This window comes from Schistocerca serialis, chromosome 1, assembly GCF_023864345.2.
Source record: "Schistocerca serialis cubense isolate TAMUIC-IGC-003099 chromosome 1, iqSchSeri2.2, whole genome shotgun sequence".
NCBI lineage: Eukaryota > Metazoa > Arthropoda > Insecta > Orthoptera > Acrididae > Schistocerca > Schistocerca serialis.
Window position 1 is genome coordinate 538,421,679 of NC_064638.1, and position 13,024 is coordinate 538,434,702.

The following is a 13,024-nucleotide window of genomic DNA, read 5'->3' on the forward strand; positions in this document are numbered from 1 at the left end:
ACTGAATAGCAGGGCAAAAACACTACATCTCTGTCTAAATCATATCTAGTACAAAGATGTCGCCCTTGGCCTTGTATTCTTATCTTTCCATCTTGTTTCTTGTACAATTTGTAAATTACTGCCGGCGGGGTGGCCGAGCGGTTCTAGGCGCTTCAGTCTGGAACCGCGCGACCGCTACAGTCGCCGGTTCGAATCCTGCCTCGGGCATGGATGTGTGTGATGTCCTTAGGTTAGTTAGGTTTAAGTAGTTCTAAGTCTAGGGGACTGATGACCTCAGATGTTAAGTCCCATAGTGGCTCAAATGGTTCAAATGGCTCTGAGCACTATGGGACTTAACATCTTAGGTCATCAGTCCCCTAGAACTTAGAACTACTTAAACCTAACTAACCTAAGGACATCACACACATCCATGCCCGAGGCAGGACTCGAACCTGCGACCGTAGCTGTTGCGCGGTACCAGACTGAAGCGCCTAGAACCACTCGGCCACACCGGCCGGCAAATTCATCATATTTCTCATTATTTATTAAATTTATCTCCACATAAAAACTTTGTTTACACCCAATTTTAAAAATGTGTGTTTGAATTCCTAAGGGACCAAACTGCTGAGGTCATCGATGCCTAGACTTACACATTACTTAAAGTAACATAAACTATGTAAACTGTAAACATAGTCTTCCGCGGCCGTTGTCACAGTCAATAAAATTCTTATAGGTTTGAGGCCGCATTGTCACCTATAAAATTTCGACGTTTCGCCGACTGTTGCAAGACTCCTTCCTCAGGGTGTACTGCTAGTTACTGAGGGAGCAGTTGTATGGTTACTTATATACTATGGAGGAGTGCTGTCATTGAACATGAGGGTGAGGAGAAAGGGTATTAGGTGTTCTTTTATTGGTCTTTGCATTGAGTGTTGTCATTGGCGGAAATAGGCGTATTCCATTGGAGTTTCCTTTATTGCTTGCCATTGGAGGAAATCGGCGAATGGGAAACTGAGTGGCGACTGCAGCGTAGCGTTGTTTACTAACTGCCTACTATCGAATAGGGAGTATCAGCATTCTGTGTACCCTCTGCTGCCGTGGCCTACCGCGCGCCTGTTGGGCTGCGAGAGCTGTCCTTCTGCAAAGCTGTCACTGCTGGCAGCCAAGACGCTGGAAGTCGGTACCTGTTGGGTTGGGTTGTTTGGGGAAAGAGACCAAACAGCGAGGTCATCGGTCTCATCGGATTAGGAAAGGATGGGGAAGGAAGTCGGCCGTGCCCTTTCAAGGGAACCATCCCAGCATTTGCCTGGAGCGATTTAGGGAAATCACGGAAAACCTAAATCAGGATGGCCGGACGCGGGATTGAACCGTCGTCCTCCCGAATGCGAGTCCAGTGTACTACCACAGCAATCCTTGACATGGTGCCCAAGACCGTGCGGCCATTCCGCGCGGAACCCCATTTTAGTTGATGGAATTATTGTAAAGTTTTCCTATGTAAAAAGTATCTTCTGTACATCGCTTGTATCTACGTTTGCCTGAGAAGCCAGTTCGTGAACAAATAAACATAATTTTTCAGAATATTAGGAAGTATTTCCCTTTTTAATATTCCTTCTTGGTGTTGCAATTTTCACAAACAGTAGTGTAGGACATTAGTGATAGAGCAGGCAATGCGCAGGCCATACCTGTGGCATAACAGGTGAATAAGAAACTAACCAGTTGCAATAAATGGTAGTATTCAACTAACCTTTACCGTGGTTTCAACGGATCTAAACCCATCTTCTTCAAAACTACAAGAAACGAACTTCACATTAGCAAAGAGTCAGTTAGTAAAGGGTAGTAAAGTCACATACTAATGTGAAATTTTCTTCCTGTCCTTCTGAAGAAGACGGGCATCCGTTGATGCCATGGTAAAGGATAACTGAATACCACCATTTATTGCAACTGGCTGGCTGTCGTATTCATCTGCTATTCTGTTACCGTTGCTGAAGTGCAGCCATTTTCAAAATATTATAAAAATACCTGTGGCAGTTGTTGCCGAAGTAGCTGTAGCTGGAGAGCGTGATGAGCGACGCGCAGCCGATGCTGAGCGCGTAGAAGGTCTGCGAGGCGGCGTCGCCCCACACGGAGGCGTCGCCCAGCGCCGCCCACTGCGGCGTCACGTAGAACAGCACGCCGTCCAGCGCGCCCTCCAGCGTCGCCGCTGTTAGTCACGTGATGCAGTTACTCTCTCCCACGACTAGCTGTCTCACACTTCAAATGACTCATACCTCTGCTTCAGCAATAATGTTTGCAATACAGTGGCGTATTACATTAACATCCTTCATCGGGATAGTGAGAAATTTAGAACCAAAAGAGGATTAACTCGCTTTCAGAAGGTCGGCTATACTGATTCTCGGCTCACTGTCGTTGCTTTTAATCGCTTAAGGTAAATTCTGGGGCGATTCCTTCGAAAGGAACACATTCGATTTCGTTCACTATCCTTCCCCAGTCTAACTTGTGCTCCATCAATAATGCCTTCGTTGTCGACAGGACGTAAAACACTTACACGCCTGACCACCTACAATGAATCAGGAAAGGAAATTACACAGACTGGTTCAAATACGCACTGCCTGACACAAAAGGTGAAGCACACTGAAGGAGAGGAGTAAGCAGAGGAATGACTTAAATGAAACTTCGCTGGTTGAGTGGGAATGTGATGTTATTTTAGAGATAACAAAATCAAAACAATTTACAAAGTGCCCATTTATGAGTATGACGTTTCATCCCGTATTTTCTGGATGCGTTCACGTATTCGGTGGGGAAGGGTGTTACAAGACCGCTGAATCGCATCCTTAGGCAAGCTGGCCCACGGATATTGTAACGGTCCTTGATATCCCGGATGCAGGCAGTAGGACAGAACTCACTTCCGAGTTGGTCCCACACATGTTCTCCCAGAGCCAGATACTGGGGATAGGCAAAATAATGTGAAACCATGTACATACTTGGGAATGATTTATTAAAAAGGGGATGGACCCCCATTTTTCGCGTAATATAGCTGCGATTCTTCTTGGAATACTGGCATATAATAATTGTATAGTCTCCAGTGGAATGTTATGCCACTCTTCGATCAGAAATTCTTCTAACTCCTGTACCGACAAGGGAGGTGGAAATCTGCTCCATAGTCTATGCTTCAATACTACCCAGAAGCAACTGTGCTGGCCAGGGAAGACGCTGCAGTTCAGTTGCATACTCCTCATACAACGATTGTAATGTCGTGGCTGTGTGAATTGGTGCATTATCGTCCTGTATTATGGCATCATTCTTAGGGAACAACATTTGAATCACGGGGTGCACCTGATCACCTAAAATGCTCACATAATCGTTGACTGTAACACGAGCTCTGAAAGTAATGATGAGACCAGCAGAATACCATGATACGGGTGTCCACACCATCACACTTCCGCCTTCATGCTTAACTGTTGGAATCAAGCTATCAGGATTGTAGGCTTCTTTTGGCGTTCTCCAGACGAAAACCCCGCCCGATCTTGGAAATAACGAAAACGTTATTATGCTTATGCAGTACGAATATTTTAGAACCCGTGACTGTTAACTGAATGTAAATAAGTTACATAAAACTGCGACCCACCACATTTTTGAATAATTATGTTTTATTCCATGAACCGGTTTTCGAACCTTTTCAGGTTCATTTTCAGATGGTTTATGGAAGTTACATCATGATCTGCCAGTCATAATGCTGGGTGCTGGTTCTGTGACAAGAAGGTGGAACACTCTTTAATGTGTCGACATGACTATTTCTTATCTGTCGATATGGATGTAAATTTAGTTTTTTACTTATTGCGACAGTGTGGGCAGTTTTTTCCTTAGTGTCCATCTGTCTGCCTCCATTTTGATGGCTAGTTGGTGTATCACTTCACACACTTTTTATACAATATACAGGGTGGTCCATTGATAGTGACCGGGCCAAATATCTCACGAAATAAGCATCAAACGAAAAAATTGCAAAGGACGAAACTCGTCTAGCTTGAAGGGGAAACCAGATGGCGTTATGGTTGGCCCGCTAGATGGCGCTGCCATAGGTCAAACGGTTATAAACTGCGTTTTCTTAAATAGGAACCCCCATTTTTTATTACATATTCATGTAGTACGTAAAGAAATATGAATGTTTTAGTTGGACCACTTTTTTCGCTTTGTGATAGATGGCGCTGTAATAGTCACAAACGTGGAAGTACGTGGTATCACGTAACATTCCGCCAGTGCGGACGGTATTTGCTTCATGATACATTACCCGTGTTAAAATGGAGCGTTTACCAATTGCGGAAAAGGTCGATATCGTGTTGATGTATGGCTATTGTGATCAAAATGCCCAACGGGCGTGTACTACGTATGCTGCTCGGTATCCTGGATGACATCATCCAAGTGTCCGGACCGTTCACCGGATAGTTACATTATTTAAGGAAACAGGAAGTGTTCAGACACATGCGAAACGTCAACCACGACCTGCAACAAATGATGATGCCCAAGTAGGTGTTTCAGCTGCTGTCGCGGCTAATCCGCACATCAGTAGCAGACAAATTGAGCGAGAATCGGGAATCTCAAAAACGTCGGTTTTGAATATGCTACATCAAAATCGACTGCACCCGTACCATATTTCTATGCACCAGGAATTGTTCGGCGACGACTTTGAACGTCGTTTACAGTTCTCCCACTGGGCACAAGAGAAATTACGGGACGATGACAGATTTTTTGCGCGCGTTCTATTTAGCGACGAAGCGTCATTCACCAACAGCGGTAAGTTAAACCGTCATAATATGCACTATTGGGCAACGGAAAATCCACGATGGCTGCAACAAGTGGAACCTTGGGGGGTTAATGTATGGTGCGGCATTATGGGAGGATAATTGGCCCCCATTTTATCGATGGCAATCTAAATGGTGCAATGTATACTGATTTCCTACGTAATGGTTCAAATGGCTCTGAGCACTATGGGACTTAACTATTGAGGTCATCAGTCCCCTAGAACTTAAACCTAACTAACCTAAGGACATCACACACACCCATGCCCGAGACAGAATTCGACCTGCAACCGTAGCGGTCGCGCGGTTCCAGACTGTAGCGCCTAGAACCGCTCGGCCAGTCTGGCGGGCCCTACGTCATGTTCTACCGATGTTACTACAAGATTTTTCACCGCATGACAGAATGGCCATGTACTTCCAACATGATGGATGTCTGGCACTTAGCTCGCGTGCGGTTGAAACGGTATTGAATAGCATATTTCATGACAGGTGAATTGGTCGTCGAAGCACCATACCATGGCCCGCAGGTTCACCGGATCTGACGTCCCCGGATTTCTTTCTGTGGGGAAAGTTGAAGGATATTTGCTATCGTGATGCACCGACAACGCCTAACAACATGCGTCAGCGCATTGTCAATGCATGTGCGAACATTACGGAAGGCGAACTACTCGCTGTTGAGAGGAATGTCGTTACACGTATTGCCAAATGCATTGAGGTTGACGGACATCATTTTGAGTATTTATTGCATTAATGTGGTATTTACAGGTAATCACGCTGTCACAGCATGTGTTCTCAGAAATGATAGATTCACGAAGGCACATGTATCACATTGAAACAACCGAAATAAAATGTTCAAACGTAGCTACGTTCTGTATTTTAATTTAAAAAACCTACCTGTTACCACACCCTCCCACCCCCCCACCCCCCAAATGACCCATGGACCTTGCCGTTGGTGGGGAGGCTTGCGTGCCTCAACGATACAGATAGCCGTACCGTAGGTGCAACCGCAAAGGAGGGGTATCTGTTAAGAGGCCTGACAAACGTGTGGTTCCTGAAGAGGGGCAGCAGCCTTTTCAGTAGTTGCAGGGGCAACAGTCTGGATGATTGACTGATCTGGCCCTGTAACACTAGCCAAAATGGCCTTGCTGTTTTGGCTGCGAACGGCTGAAAGCAAGGGGAAACTACAGCCGTAATTTTCCCGAGGGCATGCAGCTATACTCTATGATTAAATGATGATGGCGTCCACTTGGGTAAAATATTCCGAAGGTAAAATAGCCCCCCATTCGGATCTCCGGGCGGGGACTACTCAAGAGGACATCGTTATCAGGAGAAAGAAAACTGGCATTCTACGGATCGGAGCGTGGAATGTCAGATCCCTTAATCGTGCAGGTAGGTTAGAAAATTTAAAAAGGGAAATGGATAGGTTAAAGTTAGATATAGTGGGAATTAGTGAAGTTCGGTGGCAGGAAGAACTAGACTTTTGGTCAGGTGAATACAGGGTTATAAATACAAAATCAAATAGGGGTAATGCAGGAGTAGGTTTAATAATGAATAAAAAAATAGGAGTTCGAGTAAGCTACTACAAACAGCATAGTGAACGCATTATTGTGGCCAAGATAGACACGAAGCCCACACCTACTACAGTAGTACAAGTTTATATGCCAACTAGCTCTGCAGATGATGAAGAAATTGATGAAACATATGATGAGATAAAAGAAATTATTCAGGTAGAGAAGGGAGATGAAAATTGAATAGTCATGGTGACTGGAATTCGACAGTAGGAAAAGGAAGAGAAGCAAACGTAGTAGGTGAATATGGATTAGGGCTAAGTAATGAAAGAGGAAGCCGCCTGGTAGAATTTTGCACAGAGCACAACTTAATCATAGCTAACACTTGTTTCAAAAGTCATGAAAGAAGGTTGTATACGTGGAAGAACCCTGGAGATAGTAAAAGGTTTCAGGTAGATTATATAATGGTAAGACAGAGATTTAGGAACCAGATTTTAAATTGTAAGACATTTCCAGGGGCAGATGTGGACTCTGACCACAATCTATTGGTTATGAACTGTAGATTAAAACTCAAGAAAATGCAAAAAGGTGGGAATTTAAGGAGGTGGGACCTGGATAAACTGAAACAACCAGAGGCTGTACAGAGTTTCAGGGAAAGCATAAGGGAACAATTGACAGGAATGGGGGAAAGAAATACAGTAGAAGAAGAATGGATAGCTTTGAGGAATGAAATAGTGAAGGCAGCAGAGGATCAAGTAGGTAAAAAGACAAGCGCTAGTAGAAATCCTTGGGTAACAGAAGAGATACTGAATTTAATTGATGAAAGGAGAAAATACAAAAATGCAGCAAGTGAAGCAGGCAAAAAGGAATACAAACTTCTCAAAAATGAGCTCGACAGGAAGTACAAAATGGCTAAGCAGGGATGGCTAGAGGACAAATGTAAGGACGTAGAGGCTTATCTCATGAGGGGTAAGATAGCTACTGCCTACAGGAAAATTAAAGAGACCTTTGTAGAAAAGAGAACCACTTGCATTAATATCAAGAGCTCAGATGGAAACCCAGTTCTAATAAAAGAAGGGAAAGCAGAAAGGTGGAAGGAGTATATAGAGGGGCTATATAGGGGCGATGTTCTTGAGGACAATATTAGGGAAATGGAAAAGGAGGTAGATGAAGATGAAATGGGAGATACGATACTGCGTGAAGAGTTTGACAGAGCACTAAAAGACCTAAGTCGAAACAAGGCCCCTGGAGTAGACAACATTCCATTAGAGCTACTGACAGCCTTGGGAGAGCCAGTCCTGACAAAACTCTACCATCTGGTGAGCAAGATGTATGAGAATGGCGAAATTCCCTCAGACTTCAAGGGGAATATAATAATTCCAATCCCAAAGAAAGCAGGTGTTGACAGATGTGAAAATTACCGAACTATCAGTTTAATAAGTCACGGCTGCAAAATACTAACGCGAGTTCTTTACAGACGAACGGAGAAACTGGTGGAAGCCGACCTCGGGGCGATCAGCTTGGATTCCGTAGAAATGTTGGAACACGTGAGGCAATACTGACCCTACGATTTATCTTAGAAAACAGATTAAGGAAAGGCAAGCCTACGTTTCTAGCTTTTGACAATGTTGTCTGGAATTCTCTCTTTCAAATTCTGAACGTGGCAGGGGTAAAATATAGGGAGCGAAAGGCTATTTACAATTTGTACAGAAACCAGATGGCAGTTATAAGAGTCGAGGGACATGAAAGGGAAGCAGTGGTTGGGAAGGGAGTGAGACAGGGTTGTAGCCTCTCCATGATGCTATTCAATCTGTATATTGAGCAAGCAGTAAAGGAGACGAAAGAAAAGTTCGGAGTAGGTATTAAAATCCATGGAGAACAAATAAAAACTTCGAGGTTCACCGATGACATTGTAATTGTGTCAGAGACAGCAAAGCAGTTGGAAGAGCAGTTGAACGGAATGGACAGTGTCCTGAAAGGAGGCTATAAGATGAACATCAACAAAAGCAAAACGAGGATAATGGAACGTAGTCAAATTACGTCAGTGATGCTGCGGGAATTAGATTAGGAAATGAGACACTTAAAGTAGTAAAGGAGTTTTGCTATTTGGGGAGCAAAATAACTGATGATGGTCGAAATAGAGAGGATATAAAATGTAGACTGCCAATGCCAAGGAAAGCGTTTCTGAAGAAGAGAAATTTGTTAACATCGAGTATTGATTTAAATGTCAGGAAGTCGTTTCTGAAAGTATTTGGATGGAGTGTAGCCATGTATGGAAGTGAAACATGGACGATAAATACTTTAGACAAGAAGAGAATAGAAGCTTCCGAAATGTGGTGCTACAGAAGAATGCTGAAGATTAGATGGGCAGATCACATAACTAATGAGGAGGTATTGAATAGAATTGGGGAGAAGAGGAGTTTGTGGCACAACTTGACCAGAAGAAGGGATCGGTTGGTAGGACATGTTCTGAGGCATCAAGGGATCACCAATTTAGTACTGGAGGGCAGCTTGGAGGGTAAAAATCGTAGAGGGAGGCCAAGAGATGAATACACTAAGCAGATTCAGAAGGATCTAGGCTGCAGTAGGTACTGGGAGATGAAGAGGCTTGCACAGGATAGAGTAGCATGGAGAGCTGCATCAAACCAGTCTCAGAACTGAAGACCACAACAACAACAACCTGTTACCAACTGTTCGTCTAAAATTGTGAGCCATATGTTTGTGACTATTACAGTGCCATCTATCACAAAGCGAAAAAGTAGGCCAACTAAAACATTCATATTTCTTTACGTACTACACGAATAGGTAATAAAAATGGGGGTTCCTATTCTAAAAAACGCAGTTCATATTCATTTGACTTATGGCAGCGCCCTCTAGCGAACCAACCGTAGCGCCATCTGGTTTCCCGCTTCAAGCTAGACAAGTTTCGTCTTTGTAGTTTTTTCGTTTGACGCTTATTTCGTGAGATATTTGTCCCAGTCACGATCAATGGACTACACTGTATATTAATTTACACTCTGACAGCGAAACTTTGCCAGCATCCAGCATGTGCTATTCCAGTGTTGCTTGTAACAAAAATCATGACAAAAAGATATGGCATAGGCCTACTTTGAACAGAGATGTAATTTATTCTTTTTTTACATGTATTATGGTAGATATAAGGGCAAATATTTTAATCAGACTGGCAATTACATCCTGTTCAACAACAAGTTTTACATTCAGGAATATGGGTTGGCAATGGCTTGCTGGCCTACTAGCAGACATATATGTTAATAATCTTGAAAACAACTTTTTTAGATCCCAAACGCAACTAAAAGATAAGCTGCTTTACTACAAACGCTATGTTGATTACACTCTCATTCTGTGCAATTGAGCAACAGAAGAAATAGAAAGTCTAACCAAAGAACTTAATAAATTACACAACAAAATTCAATTCACAGTAGAACATGAAACACCAGAAGGCACTAACTATCTTTATTTAAAAATTTCAAATAAAAATCAAAAACAGAAATTTAAAATTTTCAGAAAGCCAGCAACCACCAATATTACTACACACAAATCCTCTTGCCATCCAGACCAACATAAAATGGTTAATCACATGCTCAAAATCTCAATGGACATAAGTGAAAGGCAAAAAGAAAAAGAAATTATTAAATCAATTGCTTCCAGCAATGGTTACAACCCTGTAATAATAGATAAACTAATCCATAGAGCAAAAGTAAATCAACCAACTGCTGAACAACCACCCAAAAACAAGAAGACCACATTTATAAGCCTGCCTTTCCTAGAGAAGATTTCTCACCAAATTTCCAACCTCTTCATGACATACAACATAAAAATAAGCTTCTTCACCAACAACAAAATACAAAATAAAATCATACACAGCACCAAAACCACTATATAAGAGTATCAAAAGTCAGATGTATACAAGCTCATCTTCAACTCATGTCCAAGCTTCTACAATGGACAAACAGGTAGAAGCTTCACAACAAGATTTAAAGAACACATAGATGCACTCTGTCTTCACAACCTGAATAAATTCAGCTTTGCCTCACATCTTGCCCAGCACAATTATCCTGCAAACAACATAGAACAAAATCTCCAAACACTCCATTTTGCCAACAAAGGCACGATACTTGAACTTCTTGAAGAAATTGAAATATTTATCTACACAAATACAGTATCTGATTACCTACTCAGTGACCAAACTAAACTAAGAAACAAATTTTTTCTTCAGAACTTTGAAGATTTACTAGTTCAAAACAAGTAACCACTCAACCAACCCTACACTGCCTCCACATCCCCCCCCCCGCCTCCCTAACCCCCTTATCCCCATCCTTACATTCTAACTACACTGGTGTCAATATAAATAACCTATCACAGAATAAAACCCATACTATATTTCTAAATGGTAAAGTCCTCTACAGTTAACATAAATCAGTACTTTCATACATATTACGTCTAGCTGGAACAAACAGAAGCTACATTTACCAATATTCCAGATCACATTAATGTAAGAACAAAAATAAGTCAACAGTTGACTTGAACTTTTGTTTTTGGTTTTTCAATATAAGCTATACGGTCATAGAAACAGCTTTAGTCCATTACAAATACTATAACTTTATACATATTTCCTTTAGCTAAAATAAACAGAATCTACTCTTACTAATAATATTCCAGATCATGTTAAAGTAACAACAGAAATACGCCAACAGTTCATTTGAAGATTTGTTATTATTTAAAATTTAAATTTCAATATAAAGGTCCTAGTCATACAAACAGCTGTATCTCATTGCAAATACAATAACTCTGTTGTACTGATTCCTGGGCATTCATGTTAATGCCAATCTTGATTACAATACTTGCTGTAAACTGACTGTATTATACGTTAATATACGAGTAGAAATAAGACATCAGATCACTTGAAATTTGTTCTTGTGGTAATTTATTTATTTTATTTTGTGCTCTCATGTTGTCGCCAGTCTGATTAAAATATTTGCCCTTATATCGACTTTAATACATGTAAGAAAGAACAAATTGCATCTTTGCTCAAAGTAGGCCTATACCATATCTTTTTGTCAAGGTCTTTGTTACAAGCAACTGCCGTTTTCCTGATGGCAACACTCTTCAACAACGAATCTATGCACATTTGAAATTAAAATAAGCCTAAAATATCGTGTAACGAGTATATTGAAAAAATAGTATAAGTTGTCACTTCAGTCATAGAATTAGTTAACTTAAAGCAGCTGAAGACGTCAAGTGCAGAAACAGCGAGAGAAAGAAAAAGAACAGTAAAAATATTGTGGAATGCTTTTGATAAAGTGAATAAATTTTCTAAAATTAAGTTTCTGGTCTCTCTTAAAAGATAAGTTTACAATCGATATGTGTTACATCTGGACATATAGTAGTGAGACACAACTTATAGTGGACAAACCATTCAAAGACTGGGGGTTCACAGCTATCAAAGGGACCTGCAATGATTATAAAATAAGGAGATGTTTCATTCTGACATCCATGAAGGTCATTTATTTGAATTGAAATAAGAGTAAAATTGATAATTTTAGGACAATTGATTTACACTATCCTATATTCAGCCTTGGTGTAGAACTGACAAGAGTGAGGCGTTGGGCTGTAAGAGCCTCTGTCTTATAGTTAAGTGATGTGGATAGTTTAATAGATAGTAAAATTAGCCCCAAACATCTGTTTCACAATTCCTTCTGCGCGATTGGAGAATTTCTGAAATTTTAGTAATAAAAGTGTGTGTGTGTGTGGGGGGGGGGGGGGGGGGGGAGAGAGAGAGAAACTGAACATAAATATAAATCAATTTGTTATGGTAAGCGAAAAAAAAACAACTTAAGACAATCAGTTAAATGGTCAGCATGTTGCCTTATTTCTCACTATGAAAGACTACGATACTTGTAAAGCTGATTCCTCTCACATCGCAGTGAAAAGTCAAAATTATGATCTATGGAATATTCGAAAATTTAAAATAATCCGATGGTTGATGAATCTTCACAGGTGCTCAACCTCTGTTCGAACGACATCGCATTTGCATTTACATTGTGTCTTGTCACTATAACGTTATTAATGATTATTTCAGTACGACGATGGGGAGACAATTTGTGCAGGATGTTTGTAAAAATCGTGATAAGCAATCGAACATTTTATGTTAATGTTATCTATCTAAATATTTAAATGAAACATTTCTGTAAAAATCTGAGTCTTCGTGAGGGAATACTAATGTAATATGTTGGAAAGAGCTAGATTCAGTAGCGAAACAGCGAAGTCAGGCCGGTGAGATTTCTCATCGCCTGTTCTGGCGGACATCACATGACATCTCTCCCAGTTCATCGCTAAACGCTTCACTCAGCCACTTTTTTTATTAGAGAGGGCAGATAGCCCTCTGATCGAATACGCCGAGCTACCGTGCCTGCTGCCCTAGGTCACAGGTGAACTCAGCACTGATGTGAAATGCATAAGCAGGGAAAACCGACCGTAATTGAGACACCATGGTGCGAACAGAACTGCTGATATTTCTGGTTAAGTGCGGGAAAATGACCGCCTAACCTGCAACAAAGATGCGATGTCTGGATTTAAATAATCCTGCTTCAGACATCTCATCCTCAGTGTTAGCTCATCCCGCCTGCATCACCGATCCCGACGGAATTACAGTCTCGTTAGTTACAGGTTAACTCTACTGGCGAACCGTGATGTGCTGCTTGCTGTGTGAAGACTACGAGACTGTAG

At 41.5% G+C, this 13,024-nt stretch overlaps 1 protein-coding gene across 1 annotated transcript in view; it reads right to left on the reverse strand.

Annotated features, from left to right (window-relative positions):
* LOC126411970 (sodium- and chloride-dependent glycine transporter 1-like) overlaps positions 1-13,024 on the reverse strand; it is a 212,944-nt gene that overhangs the window by 99,296 nt on the left and 100,624 nt on the right. Inside the window, exon 6 of the mRNA XM_050081410.1 lies at positions 1,996-2,176. Coding sequence (XP_049937367.1) covers positions 1,996-2,176 — 181 coding nt within the window. The remainder of the gene's footprint in view (positions 1-1,995; positions 2,177-13,024) is intronic.